This window comes from Podarcis melisellensis (assembly GCF_964234715.1).
Source record: "Podarcis melisellensis genome assembly, chromosome: 14".
In the NCBI taxonomy this organism is placed as follows: Eukaryota; Metazoa; Chordata; class Lepidosauria; order Squamata; family Lacertidae; genus Podarcis; species Podarcis melisellensis.
In genome coordinates this window covers 45370779-45386230 of record NC_138546.1, presented here as the reverse complement: position 1 = coordinate 45386230, position 15452 = coordinate 45370779, and the positions used below count along the sequence as shown (strand labels likewise).

General features: G+C 43.9%; 1 protein-coding gene and 2 long non-coding RNA genes across 3 annotated transcripts in view; 2 read left to right on the top strand and 1 right to left on the bottom strand.

The window, feature by feature from the left end:
• Positions 1 to 1777, bottom strand: part of LOC309356386 — a 63484-nt gene extending 61707 nt beyond the window's left edge. The window contains exon 1 of the long non-coding RNA XR_014162748.1: positions 1477 to 1777. This is a non-coding gene — a long non-coding RNA (uncharacterized lncRNA). The remainder of the gene's footprint in view (positions 1 to 1476) is intronic.
• ARIH1 (ariadne RBR E3 ubiquitin protein ligase 1) overlaps positions 1 to 15452 on the top strand; it is a 49850-nt gene that overhangs the window by 15118 nt on the left and 19280 nt on the right. Inside the window, exons 2-4 of the mRNA XM_081887695.1 lie at positions 499 to 566; positions 5714 to 5858; positions 15358 to 15450. Of these exons, the coding sequence (XP_081743821.1) occupies positions 499 to 566; positions 5714 to 5858; positions 15358 to 15450 (306 nt within the window). The remainder of the gene's footprint in view (positions 1 to 498; positions 567 to 5713; positions 5859 to 15357; positions 15451 to 15452) is intronic.
• Positions 5865 to 7638, top strand: LOC309356385. The gene is made up of 2 exons (XR_014162747.1): positions 5865 to 6868; positions 7368 to 7638. It is a non-coding gene; the product is annotated as an uncharacterized lncRNA (long non-coding RNA).

Sequence of the window (15452 nt, the reverse complement as noted above, 5' to 3'; positions counted from 1 at the left end):
GGCAGACTGTAATCAAAAGCAAGGTGTCTGTGTTTTTTTAATGTAACTTTAAAAACTGTTTTTACTTGCCAGGGTGGCTAACCTGTGACCCTCTCCCTATTGTTGGGCTCCCATCATCCCAGCCAGCATGGCCAGGCAGTCAGGCATGATGGGAGTTGTAGTCTAGCAATATTAGCAAGGCTACAATTTTCCCACCACTACCATAAACAGAGGTTCACCCATTTGTGACACTGCACTTGTATTGCGACTCTGAGACACTGAGTACCTCCAGAGCTTAGCATCATGTCAAATCATGTCCGTCAACATGTACAGGGGCAATAGAGCCCCTGTGCAAAATATTTGTCGACTGTACTGCCCAGAGCTCCTTGGAGGAAGGGGGATGTAAATGTGTATTGGAGCTTTGATGCCTACGCATGTTAAACTTCCAGTTCTTCATGGGCATGCCTCTGTTTTGCTGCTCATTAACTTCTACCATGACATTTCCCCCCCTTTTTCTAGAATCCAGCAACTATCACCAGGATACTCCTTAGTCATTTCAACTGGGATAAAGAAAAGCTGATGGAAAGGTAAGCAAACTGCTTTTCTCCTTCTGGAAAGTGTTCTGGTAACCTGGTAGGTTTAGTATTTCAGTTATCTATACTTGGCTGCAGATTAGCATTCACAATGATTTTCAGATTTTTGTGAGAGCAAGTTCTCTTAGTGAAGAAAATGGTGTTCAAGCCACCCTGAGTGCTTCATTCTATCTAGACAATCACCAGTTGCCTGTGTTAGAGGCAATCAGATGGCTGAATGCAAGACTTGCTGTGTTTTAAGGTTGTGGGGCAGAGTGGAGAGGACAAGGGTGGGGTCAGGGAGAAGCCTCCTGTTCCCAAAAGATACATGCAAGGTACTGCCTTTTTATATTGAATATGCCAGTCTTTTACAATGTGTTCTCCCTAGGGTTTCATAACCCTCAGTGCAACCGTAAACATGGTCCTGGGTGGTAACTGGAGAGAGAGTTTTCAAATCTGGGTGATTTTAGTTATCCTGGCTCTCGCCCTTGCTTGTGCCTGACAATACTCATTGTATTAATGTCAGTCTACGTTGCTGTTGACATATATTGAACAACCATATAATGTGGGCAGAGCTAACTGACTTGTGTCTTGCTGCGTTTAATTTGTAGCTTGAGTGTTGCTATAATAAAACACGATTTTCAGGAAATGCAGATCTTGTATCTTTTTTGCAAGTTGTATTTGAACTGTGCCAACCTGGAAATTTGGAGGTTAAGCAACTGCAAGGAAGCCAAATAGTCTCAAATCAAAAGAGTTCCTTCTCTAACTCCCATGAGGAGTTCAGAGTTGGACACATGGAGATGGTACGCCCTGGCATGAGGTACTTTCGGCATTCGTTGTTGTTGCACTTAAAATGTACAACACACTGTCTAAAAAAAATCTTTTTAAAGTCCTAGTTCAAAGAGTAACATGAGAAATATGATACAGTGGTGCCTCGCAAGACGAAAATAATCCGTTCCGCGAGTCTCTTCATCTAGCGGTTTTTTCATCTTGCGAAGCAACCCTATTAGCGGCTATTAAAGGCTTAGCGGCTTAGCGGCTAAAAGGCTATTAGCGGCTTAGAAAAAGGGGGGAGCGAAAAAAATTGCAAGACTCGCAAGACGTTTTCATCTTGCGAAGCAAGCCCATAGGGAAATTCGTCTTGCGAAGCGCATTGAAAAACGGAAAACCCTTTCGTCTAGCGGCTTTTTCGTCTTGCGAGGCATTCGTCTTGCAGGGCACCACTGTACAAGTGGAAAAAGTGATGGAGGTAGGGAGTCTGTGGCTTGTCAGAAGCTGCTAGTCTGCAGCTACTTTCATCCCCAACCATAGTTCTGAGATTGAAACTAAGAAGGGTAGATTGCCAAAGATAAAATTGAAGAATCTGGTGCTTTGCTGATTCCTCAACCAAGTTAAAATGTGGCCTTCTTCATTGTGCTCCAGCTGCTTTCAAGTTAGAGGAATTTAAATCACCAAGAAAAGATTGTAAATGAGAAATGTGATTTAAATCTATTTAGAAATAGCTGGATCCAGCTATTAAAAATATTGGTGTAAAAGAGAAGGCTAATTTATATTTCTTGCATATTAACATTTGGTTTGACAGCTTGTTTAAGATGGCAACCTTAGTTAAGAGAATGGTAAAGTCATATCTGAACTGCCTATTTTTCTCTTGTTTGGAACAGCAGACAATTGGGTAGGGAAATGAGGTTGAGTAATTGTGTCTTACAACAGAAAAATTGCTAGTAAAGTCAAAAAGTTGTAAATGGATTCATTATGCTTTTTTTTTCATCTAGAAAATCACATAACTACTGGTGGTCCATGTTTTCACCAAGAATAAAGCATGACATTGGCTGTTTGTGTGCTTTGTTTTTTTGTTTTAAAGATCATAGCTTTCAGGTAGCATAGCAAACACTACTCAGTAGGAAAAATATACATAGTTGTGTGGCACTTATTCCAGGTGTCCCAAGGATTATTATTGGTAACTTGATTACGTTTATTTAGGAACAGATTCCATTTGTGATATAGCTTTTCATTCCCGTAATGCTTGTGAATCTATTAATGGATGCTCTTCCATGTGTAAACTGATGTAATCTGCTATTTAGCTTCGAAATCCTCTTGGGCAAACTCTTAGGAAAATTCCTTGTTCTGAAATGATAGAAGTATTCTTCCAGAATCTCTTTGATTCCAAATCCTTTGGATTTCCCACTTTCTTTTTCTTCTCATGTCTCATTTCTAATTACACATGATATTGTACAGTAATTCTAGGAAGCAGTTTCCGCTTATTATAGCTAGGTTGCTTGATTCAGCATTGATTAGGAATTTAAACTTGTTATACAATGGCAAAGCAATATTTGTCCTTAAAGGTAAAGGGACCCCTGACCATTAGGTCTAGTCATGGACGACAATGGGGTTGCGGCGCTCATCTCGCTTTATTGGCCGAGGGAGCTGGCGTTCAGCTTCCAAGTCATGTTAAATTTGACTAGACCCAAGACCCCAGTAGTGCAGCATTCTGATCTCGCCATGTCCAGCCAGATACATATATGAAGCCCACAAGAAGAAAATGAGTGTAATAGCACTCTTCCTCTGTTAATACCAGCTGCTGAGAATCACAAGACATGTTGTTTCTGATACTGGAGGTATAGCCACGTGGCTTGCATCCATCCACTAGAAACCGTGTGTTCCGTATCAGCCCAATTCTGTGTAACTTTCTCCTGGCCCTGTTGAACTTCAGGCATTTTGATTAAGCTTTCCTGACTTCTTAGTTAATTTTAACTGAATTTATGTTTTGTATTGTTTGTAAACCCACTGTACTTATAAGCAGTGGTGTTAGGTGGTGTGCAGATCGTTGAAATAAATACTGTATTTTTCCATGTATAAGATGCCCCCATGTATAAAAACAACCCCTATTTTTTTGAACCCAAAATTAAGAAAATGAAACTCTAAAATAGAAGTGAAAATCTGGATGATTGCTGGTGGCAAGTTGTTGATCTTTTTTAGGATGATCTCCCTCAAAGTGTCCAGCAAGAGGTGCATGCAGTGCACCACAGTACAGAAGCAAAGGCAGCGACTGGGGCACCACACACTTCCCCTTGGTTGCAGCTGCTGCTGCTGCGGGGAAGCAGGCTCCTAAGCAGGATGCCAAGGAAGAGCCAGAGAAAGGCAGCGGCCATTCTGCGTTGGGCCATGCCATCAAGCAAACTAGGCTGAGGAAGGTGATGAGCGGGCTGGGGGCAAGGTGGGAGTTTGAGAGGGGAAGAGGAAAATGAGGAAAGAAGGGCAAGGAGCGGTAGCTGAGGCAGCTCTCAGCGGTTGTGGTGACAGGCTGCTCTCGATCTGGTGGTTGAGCCCACAGGTGCTTCAGGAGGTGAGCCAGTCGCTAGCATGTAGCTGGGGGGGCGGGAGGAAGGGGGGATGGCAGCAGGAGGGACCACCTCAGCCCGCCCAAGCCAGAATCCCGAACATATGCTTAAATATTTTAAAATTCCCCAAGATGCCCATGTTCCGTGTACAAGACAACCCTCAATTTTTCACTAATTTTTTTAAAGCAGAAAACCTCATCTTATACACGGAAAAATACGGTAAATGGCAAATGTCTGCCATTCTACTATCAACACACTCTTCTAAGCAACAGATTAATCTGATGCCTGTACAAAAATGTGCTGCAACACTCTTGTTAATATTTTACTTTACGTTACACTGTGTTAGTTGTGTTAGATAATGGGAGATGCCCATCTTGGCATAATTTAAGAGTTCCTTCTTGTTTTTCACCTGTAAGGAGTTTAGCAAGACCTGTGAGAGCGCAAGTTTCCAACAGCTGCCCCAACTGGGTAAGCTCTTTCCTCCCCCACCTCTCCCCCAGAGTATTCAGTGGTTTCCATTCATTCTTGAGTGGCCTTAAATACCAGGCTATCACAGACCTGACTCAGACACTGCCCATTTATTATGTCACCCGAGAAATAAAGATGGCTGCTGCTTTTGAAATTTCCAGTGGGATAGCTCAAGATCAGGCAGTTGGTTATTCTAAGCAATGAGAGCAGCAGCTGCAGAAATTGCAAGGATTAGAACCATAGGAAGCTGCTTCCTAAATGGTTGGTCCATTTAGCTCAACATTTAATATACTCACTGACAACAGTTTTCCAGGGCTTTAGATGGGGTCTTTCTGAATGCAATTTGGAGAGGATGAGAACTGAACCTGGCAGCTTCTGCTTGCAAAGCATCTCGTCTGCTACTTGAACTAAAACCATTAGCTGAAGCAGCATAGTTTCTCCTATCTTAATGCAACTCCTGTTTAAACGTAATAGAGGCAGGAAGATCTGTTGCAGAAACTCGGAAGTGGCAGGACATTACTGTAGGAATTGAAAGCATGGCTTGTTAGAGAAGGTTCTTGAGGTATTAATCTGCACAGGTAGATGGACTTGCTTGCTTGTTGTTGCTGTTGTTTTAATCGAGGTTTTTAAAAAGTGCACTAAGACAGCACTGGGTATTAGGTGGGGATGAATTTATTATGAAGTATGCTCCAGGCAGCATAAGAGAGTACAGCAATGTTATGTGTTTTGGAAACTAGAGTTGCTAAACAGAATAATTTGTCCAAAGTTTTCACATGTAACTTCAGAAGAATCTGGAAAGGTCCCCCTCCCCCCCGTGAACAATTGTTGCATAGCAGACCTGCTGTCTGAGCAAGTCCTAATTTACACTCCAAAGACTAAATTTGAAGATGCTTTCATAAGTTGCTATCTTGACAATCCAAACAACAACTGTTTTATAGTTGTTTTTAAAAATGTCTTGGCTACCTACAGATCTAAGGTAGGTGATCCAAAACACTGCCCATATACTTGGAAGAGCATGAACCTGAACTACTCCTTTGATGCAGGAAGTTCTTGAAGCAAGGCAGCCTAGATATGCCTGTCCTGAACTTTGTATCCTTTGACTGCTGGTGTTTTCCTGGCTGCAAACATTGCAGGGCTATTTGGATTGCCTCATCTTCACAGTTTTTACAGGGCCAATACAAATGGCAAGGTGAGGCATAGGTGGTGGAGAAAGAATAGGCACCCTTCCCATTTTAAATAAGGACTGAAAAGCTCCTCCTTACTTACTCAATCTCTAACTACTATTCTCAAGTGAAGAACAGTTTTATTTTGTTGTTTTTAAACATTTGGCTTCACTTCCCTTTTGTGTTCATGCAGGTACTTTGATGGCAACCTGGAGAAGCTCTTTGCAGAATGTCATGTAATTAATCCTAGTAAAAAGTCTCGAACACGTCAGATGAGCACAAGGTCATCTGCACAGGACATGCCTTGCCAGATCTGCTATTTGAACTATCCTAACTCTGTGAGTAACTTTTAAAAAAAGGCATTTAAAGCATTTAAATCTTTAAAACATTGTCTCATTTGACTTCTAAACTCTTATTTTGGATGTCTGCAATTTAGCCAATTTATATATGGGTTGTTATGGAAGATAATAGCCAGTAGTCTTTCCTATATCTGTCTTGGCCTTCATCTAGCTATCTTCTCTCTGACACATGTGTTTTCCCTGTACAGGGAGTTCTTTTGTATAGACTAGAGGAACATTTAATGTGAACCTCCTCCTACAGGCTGAAGTGGTACATGGTAGAAACAGGTTTTCCTCATTTGTTGTTTGAGAACTAGGCTTCTTTTTCTTTTAATATAAATGTAAAGCTATATATTAGGCTACTAATAAACCTTTTTTTTACAAATAGGAAACAGGAAAATAACACATGTATTTCAAAAAACTAATAAGCTTATCATAATGCAATTGTATCAATATTGTAATTTTTGGAATACAATAAATGATTGCTAAATTTTCCTTGAAGTTTTTATACAGTCTATTCTTTAAGCATTACTGTTTCATTGTTTGAGCTGTGTAGCACACTTTATTTAACTCTTATTTGAAGTTTGCCAGAATTTTTGCTGTTTGTTTTGGTGCAAGTAATAAATATGACACTAGTGAGTAATGTGTATTTCTAATGATTCACGAATAATCAAAAGGTATAGCTATTAACCAATAATTTGAATAAGGCTCATATTTCTAGTTGAATATGGATCTTTGACATTGTTCTTCAAATTATATGGCTTCCAAGTGTTACTCTCATTGACTTGCTTGCCAAGGCACAGCCTGCCTCTTCTGTATTATGGCAGAAGATTTGGGGGAATGTTGTGGGACACATACTCAATTCACATTGGACTCCTGCAAACCTTTTTGAATCTCGGTGTTACTCCATTTGCATTCTCTGTGACCAACATTACCAGCATTCTCCAATGTGACCAACATTTCCAGTATACTCCATATTGAAGATTAACAGTGACATGCAACCTGCCTTTGTGGGGACATATTACCGTATTTTTCGCACCATAGGGCGCACCAGACCATAGGGCGCACCCAGTTTTTAGGGGGGGAAATGAAGAAAAAAAATATTTCCCCCCCCCAGCCCCAAAGAGCAGCGTACAGGCTGCACACAACCTGTTTTGACTTCCCCTTTAGCCCCGTGCAGCCTCTACCTCCTGGGAGAGGCTGCGTGAGGCTAAAGAAGCCATGGCCCTGTGCAGCCTCTCCTTGCCGGAGGGGTTGCGCGCAGCTATGGAAGAAGGCAAGGCAGTGAGTGGGATGGATCCCGCTCGCTGTTTTGGCTTCCCCTTTAGCCCTGTGCAGCCTCTCCTTGCCGGGAGACGCTGCGCAGGGCTAAAGAATCCATAGCCCCGTGCAGCCTCTCCCTGCCGGAGGGGTTGCGCACAAGCCTATGGCGCAAGCCTGCATTCGCTCCATAGGACGCACACACATTTCCTCTCAATTTTTGGAGGGGAAAAACTGTGTCCAATAGAGCGAAAAATACAGTATTTGATCTTACTAGGGAATCCCAGGGTTTCTCAAATATTTGGAAAATGCTCTTTTGTGAGATTATCCGCTTCTTTTTATCATCTCAAAAACCTCTTGATAACATTGTTCTTCTTAGAATTTCATGCAGTCTTTTAACTTTGCTTCTGTTTTATGGGATTTCTATCCAAGTACTTCTGACTTCATGTAATTTAATTTTATAACAAGTTCTAATGCCAGTCAGCGAGTAATAAAATTGAGTTTCCTAAGTAAAATGCAATATCTTCATGTGCTGTCTTGCATTCATTATTTTTATTGTGTGTCCTTTTGGTTCTTATATCATTTGTTTGGATCATTGTGCAAGTTAAACCATAATTGTATATATGGATGCTGTCCAACTTCAAGGCAGAGTCTCAAATGCTTTTATACTTGCAGTTGATACTGAGTTACTCCTTCAGCTGGCATATGGTGCATCACAATGTTCCAAAGCATTTGGATCCTACTTGGGTGGGTGTTGCTTAAGGGGTGTTCCCCATGGAGCCTTCAATGTAGGGTTCTGCATTTATCCCCTATGTCAGTGGATTTCAACCTTTTTGAGTCCATGGCTCCCTTTGAGTCCACCAGTCACTTACATTGGGGTTCCGTTACAGGACACACATAAGTGGGATTTCCTTCCATTCTCCCCTCCCTCTTTTTGGCACCATTTTTGGCACGTCTGTAAGTGGGAGCACGTGTCGGTGGGAACCCAAGCAATGCCGCTGCTTTGCAGGGCCAAGCTGACGCACTCCACGTGGCAACCCTAGCCTGCCTTTCCTGAAATTAGAGTGTACATTGGGTTGGGGAGAGCGCAAAACAATATGAAGATAAGACGTATTTTCTTATTGTGGGGAAGGAAACCGAGAAACACAGCACAGGACACACATGCATACATGGCTCTTTCCTGCAACATTCTCCCTGTCCCCATAAAGCTTGGTGACTGTTAAGGAGGTGTGGGTTGCCTGCAGGGAGAGGTAGAGAAGAAGAATGAGGAGGAATGTTGAGGGTAGAAGGAGAGAAACACAGAAGACGCTCCTCACTTTCAGGGTTATGTTTAAATCCCTCCTTATAGCACGCGTGCGCGCACACACACACACACACACACACACACCATTGAGCTACTTTGCTGTTTTCTTACATTTCTCAAGTGTAAAACTAAGGAACTGTTAGTTACTGAAGCTGGGGAGAATTTTTTTTTTGGGGGGGGGGAGAGATTTAAGTCATGCAATAGTGTTTCCCCACTTTTTTGCCACTGTTTTGTTTCGGGAAGATAATGGGCTGCAGGTTAAAGTTGGCAGTTCCCCGAATGTTCCTCAGGGAGAAAGAGAGAGAGAGAATATGCAGGAAGATATGGGCTGCAAGTTAATTAAAGGGTGCCCCCCCTGGGCTCCCCTGAATCTTCCTCAAGCCATCCCAGGGTTGAAAACCAGTGCCCTATGCTGTTTAACATCTACATTAAACCACTGAGAGGGGTTATCCAGAGGTTTGGAGTATGTTGTCAGCAATATGCTGATGGCACACAGTTCTACTTCTCTGTATCTGCAGGTGAGGCAGTGCTTGTGTTGGACTGTTGTCTTGCTTCGGTAATAGACTGGATGAGAGCCAACAAATGAGCTCAGTCCAGATAAGATTGAGGCATTGTTAGTGTGTGGTTCCTTATTGTGTGGCTGCCTATGAAGGAGTTGGGTATGCAGCTTGGATCCTTGGCTGTTGCTTGAGGCTCAGGTGGCCTTAGTGGCATGGAGTGCCTTCCATCAGCTTGGGCTGGTGTTCCCCATGTACCTCTATCTGGACAGAGCCAGCCTAGAGCCTCTCTATGCTCTAGTATCATTACAGCAATGTATTATACATAGGGCTGCCTCTGAAGATGGTTCAGAAACTTCAGCAGGTAAAGAATTCTGCAGCCAGGTTGCTCACTGGGACAAGACTGTGTGAGCATATTGCACTGATCCTAGTCTGACTGCACTGGCTACCAATTAGTTTCCAGGCACAATTCAAAGTGCTGGATTTGACCTATAAAGCCTTAAACGGCTTAGGACTGCACAAGGACCACCTCTCCCCATATGAGCCTGCCTGGACCCTTAGATCATCATCTGAGGCCCTTCTTTGTGTGCCTCCTCCGTGAGAGGTTTGTAGTGTGGAAACACAAGAATGGGCATTTTCTGCAGTGGCTCCCCATTTGTGGAATTATGTGTATAACTGAAACCCAGTGAAAAGCTCTGCAAAACACCCCACCCCCTTTCTGCTCTTTTAGTGATGGTTCTGTGATGTCTTTATGAACACATATTAAGTAGGGGGCTGCCTGTATACCAAAGTAGTCTCAAAATTAATTTCTTTCTAAAATTATTTCCCTTTGTATATTTAGTAAACTGTTGTTCAAAGGGATCCTTGTAATTTTTTGCTCTAATCTGTTTTGTTCCTTGGTGCATCATCCTGTTGTATAGCACTTCCAAATATCCGTTATCCTACCCTAGCACGTTTTTTTTATAATAGTTTGTCATCTTTTTTAAAAAAATTCAACCTGATAGTCTTATGTCCCAAGATGAGTTAAGCACAAATTAATGTTGGCAGATGGATGAAAAATGGATTTAGGTCCAACTAATCTTTGTGGGATTTTAATTCTTATCACTGACTAGCTACCTTTCGCTAGCAATGTTTTTAAAAAGTGTAGAATAATGAATTAATCTTGAAGAAAAGTGAGGTGATGTTGGGGTTTTGCCAGTGGTAATACCAAAATGCATATCCTTCTCTTGAAGTAGATAAAAATGTATAATTAAACATTAGAGATTCTGTTTTTCCTCTCATTAATTCCAAATTGAATTTTCCCTTGTCTGTCTTTGCTCACTCCCCAGTGTCTTGTGACCAGGCCGTTGGTGCACAGAGACCTCTGAGTAATGCTATATATGCAGGGGTTAGAAAGAGTTCAGTGGAGCTGTTTGCATAGGATGATGCAGCTTTATGAATATTGCTGTGAGCGCAGATCTCTGCTTGTGAAACAGCAAAATTAGATGGAAGAATACTAATGCTAGAGTCAAAGTTTGGAATTTATAAAGAAGCAGAGCAGGTATTTCCCACAGGTAATTGAGAGTGACTAGTGCCTATAGCCAGGACGTGGGTGCCGCTGTGGGTTAAACCACAGAGCCTAGGACTTGCCGATCAGAAGTTTGGCCGTTCGAATCCCCGTGACGGGGTGAGCTCCCGTTGCTCGGTCTCTGCTCCTGCCCACCTAGCAGTTCGAAAGCACGCCAAAAAAGTGCAAGTAGATAAATAGGTACTGCTCCGGCGGGAAGGTAAACGGTGTTTCTGTGCGCTGCTCTGGTTCGCCAGAAGTGGCTTAGTCATGCTGGCCGCATGACCCAGAAGCTGTATGCCAGCTCCCTCAGCCAATAAAGCGAGATGAGCGCCGCAACCCCAGAGTCGGTCACGACTGGACCTAATGGTCAGGGGTCCCTTTACCTTTATAGCAATAAAAAAATAGCCTTCCTGAATCAGCCCAAAGCTCATCTAGTTCAGTGTTCTGTTTCGAACAAAGGCCAGCCAAATGCCTTGAGGGCTTTAGAGGCAGGCACATAGCATAGTGTGGTCCTGTGGGTTAAACCACAGAGTCTAGGGCTTGCTGATCAGAAGGCCGGCGGTTCGAATCCCCGCGATGAGGTGAGCTCCCGTTGCTCGGTCCCTGCCTCTGCCAACCTAGCAGTTTGAAAGCATGCAGTGCAAGTAGCTAAATACCGTATTTTTCGCTCCATAAGACACACTTTTTTCCTCCTAAAAAGTAAGGGGAAATGTGTGTGCGTCTTATGGAGCGAATGCAGGCTGCGCAGCTATCGCTGAAGCCAGCACAGCAAGAGTGAGAGCTGCGCAATGCCTCTTGTTCTGCTGGCTTCCCGGCAAAGCAGGAGGAGGAACGGAAGGGAGCCCTTACACGGAGCCCCTTCCGTTCCTCCCCCCGCTTCGTTGAAGAGGCGCTGCGCAGCTATCACTGAAGGGGCTCTGTAAGGGCTCCCTTGCATCCCTCATCCTGCTTCGCTGGGAAGCCAGCACAACAAGAGGCACTGCACAGCTCTCACTCTTGCTGTGCTGGCTTCAGTGATACCTGCGCAGCTTGCTCTGTCCCTTCACCCACCTCCCAGAAAAGCCAGCAAGAGCCGCTCTGTCTTTAAAGCTGGCTTTTCTTGTTTTTCTCTTCTAAAAACTAGGTGCGTCTTATGGTCGGGTGCGTCTTATAGAGTGAAAAATACGGTACCACTCTGGCGGGAAGGTAAACGGCATTTCCATGCGCTGCTCTGGTATGCCAGAAGCGGCTTAGTCATGACCGGGAAGCTGTGCGCCGGCTCCCTCAGCCAGTAAAGCGAGATGAGCGCCGCAACCCCAGAGTTATCTGCGACTGGACCTAACTGTCAGGGGTCCCTTTACATAGCATAGTGTGTCTTGACGGGGACTGCCTTCTCATGGCAGCAGCTGACAGGGCCTGTGGTGGCATTGATCAGGCCCTGGGCCATGTCCTGATATTTTTCAGCCCCACCATGTTAATTATGTTATCCCCACCCATGGCATACATACATTGAGGCAGAACTGGTATAATTAATATGGAGCTACTTCCAGCAACCCCTGAGGCTTGAGAGAAGAATCTTGTTGTCTGGGTAGCCCAGGACCTCCTTACACACTGCCCAGGCTTGTGCCCCAGAGAGGAGGCGCACTCCATTGTCTCTTGAGACAGACGGGTGCCAACAACTACAACAACCAGAGTTCACATGTATGGCCCAGGGTGACAGTTGGCTCCACTGGGCAGGAACACTGACTGCAGGGCTGCATGTCTTAGGGACTGGTAGTAGTAGCCCAGCAGCAGCACTGATTGGAACTTTTATGTTGCTACCAGGGAGGGCAAGCATGTGCTCTCATATACCGAATCTGAATGTGCAGAGTCTAGGAAGCAGAACTTTAAACTTGGCTATAGAAATACTTATTCACTTCAATCCACAGCAGAAGGCAGCACAAAACTTGAACTCAAAAACTCAAAAACAACGCAGACGAATAAGCCTGGGGTGAGATACCAGAGCTCTTGCAGATTTTACTGGGTTTGCTTGAGCTTTCGCTCTTAACTGCCCATTTGCTGCACTGCATTAAACACGTTCCTCTCAGATCTCCTGGTGAGGGTGAACAAAATAGGAGAGATGCTATATAAATAGCTGGCAACAAATATTTCTGAGTGGGGGAGCTTCTCATGCCATTGCTTTTGTCAGCAGCTAGTTACTGGACCAGGCTTTCTTGCTGTTTCCTTTCCTTGAAGTCTCTTGACTAGTCCATAAACGTGATTTAAGTTCAACAAGTTAAGAGGAAGCCCTGAAGAGAAGGCAACAGTGGAGGTTTAACACCATGCATTTAATATCCCTTGGCGTAGCACATTTGGATAGAAAGAATTTACGATATATTTGCATTGCCAGTTGTTGTCCTCAGATTTGAAACTTTTGCAGTAAAGTAGCCTAAATTTCATGTGAGGTTAGACTTGAAAAAAAGCCCTAGGGTTGTTGGTGGTGCTGGGAACCATCACTTCTTGTCACATGTAGTATGCATGTTTAATAGCTGCATTGTATACTTTAGCTTCCTGCTTCGTCCTGGACAGTAAAAGGCAAAATCTTCCCTACCCCCACTCCAGTGCTGGGATGCAGATGGGTACAAATGCAGCTGTTTAAGGAGTGGGCGGGGAATCTGTCCAGCCACCCAAAGCTCAGTGCTGGAGTGGAGAAGGTTACAAATGCTGACTGTGTTTGTGCCTACCTGATGTGTGAGGCTGAGTGTGTGTGTGTGTGTGTGTGTGTGAGAGAGAGAGAGAGAGAGAGAGAGAGAGAGAGAGATGTGTGCTTGTGCCAAGGGTGGGGAAATAAAGGCACATGGTTGTTTTTCTTTTTGGGGGAAGCTTTTTGTGTATGCCCACTAAAGGTTAGGCAACTCAGGCTGATAGCGTTTCCTCACCCTGGTAGACTACATTTATTACACGGAGGGAATGTCTTTTTGCAAGTGTAGAGAATTCATTGAAAATGATTAATGAAATGCTGTCAACAAGCCTGCATTCACATCTTTCAGCTTTCAACCCTTGGGGCTACTATGCCTGGAAAACTGGGCTGAATTCTTCTCCTTCTCTCCTCTCTCTCTCTCTCTCTCTCTCTCTCTCTCTCTCTCTCTCTCTCTCTCTCTGTGGGGGGGGGGACTGGAAGCACTGGGATGTGCAGAAATTAGGTGAGACATGGGAACAGCAGAGGGGAGGGGGCAGTAGAGCCGAGAAGGCAGTGATTATACTTTTCACAGGTTAGCTGCCATTCATGAACTCTGCATGTGGATGGGAGCAGGCTTGTGCTTTTGGCCATGCCTCTCTGATTATGTATTTCCTCTGTGTCTATGCATTGAGTGGAAAATATGTGAATATATGAAGGGTACATGTTCCGCATGATCCAGGACCTCTGCATGGAATGCAGAGATTGGCAGGGTTGGGCTTGGCAGGGCATGTGATACGCAAGGGGGCAGTAGTCACAGCCACCCCAGCACAAAAACTATATGTGTGGAGGTTAATCTGTGAAGATTTAAGTCAAATTGGAGGTTTTGAGAACCAGTGTGATGAAAATAATCATTCAGTAGTGCATTAAATGATGCACAAGAGGCCAATGTTGCTTCTAGCTCTCTCATGTTACAAATCTCATTGTCACAACTTTCTGCCTCCACCTTTATCTTTGATATATCACATAGAAATGGCCCTCCAAGCCCCTCTGAACTCTCCCCAGGCCACACACCCTTACTGTCCCTGCTTCACATCCTCCGTGAGAGACTTTGCCTGACTGGATTGTGTCCTTGAACTCTGAGAATTCCTCTTGCTTCCCTTGATGGAGGATAGACGGGTTTGTGAGTGTGAACACTAGGCTAATTTCTATGCAAAGGTAACAAAAGGATTGATTGCTCTGCTCCGTTTTGCCTCTGGCCACATCCATCGCTCTCATGTGACACCTCCCCCCCCCCAAGGTTGATCAGAAAAAAATATGACCCATTGCCTAAAAATGGTTCCCTAGCGCTGATTCCGATGATGCCTTGGCCAGAGAACTCCATAGTGCACAGAGTACTATTTTGACATCTGGCATTATTATAAGAAATGCTTTGGGAGTAAGCCCTGAGTAAAAACCCATACCTGCTGCCTTGCGTGACATCTTCAGAAGAAAAGGCTAAGGAGTAAACCCTACACACATCTGGAATGTAGTCCCTAAGATGGTCGGATAGAGCCTAGTATGCCTCCTTCTGACAGCTTCTGCAGCCAAGTTGGTGCCAGATGTATTGCTCTGCTTTCCTATGGACCACAGTGAGGCTGAGAGCGTGGTCTTGTCGTCTGGGCAGCCCAGGATTTCCATGCACACTGCCTAAGTTTGTGCCTCAGAGAGGAGGCGTATTCCATTGTCTCAAGACAGACGGATGACATCAACAACAATTACTGTAACATGTTTATGATCATGTATTCTGGTTTTCTTTCTCTTGGGCTTCTGATTTGTGATTTATTTATTTTTAACATTATGAGAATGAAGAGTGGGGATATTTACTTTTTATGTGCTATTTGAACTCTGAAACAAAGGAACTAACTGCACCAAAAGATTTCCTGGTTAAAGCAAGTGAGTGCAGTTAGGTCAGTTAATACTTGAAAGAAGCTCTAAAGTAACTGCTATAGCAGTAATGATAGCTAACAGCCTTCGACAAACCTAGTGCCCCTCAGATTATTCAGGACTACAACTCCTATCAGCCTCAGTCTCTAGGGTGATGAAAGTTGTAGTCTGACACAATCTGGAGGACACCAGGTTGGGAAGGGCTGCTCTAAAGGGAAGATGTTGACATTTTGCAAGATGATGATTCTTTCAGGAAAAACTGCATACAGCTAATCTTGCAGCAGTGGGAAAAGAATACACAGTACACATAACATTCTCTCTCTTTGCAGTACTTCACCGGTTTGGAGTGTGGACATAAGTTTTGTATGCAGTGCTGGAGTGAATATTTAACTACCAAAATAATGGAGGAAGGCATGGGACAGGT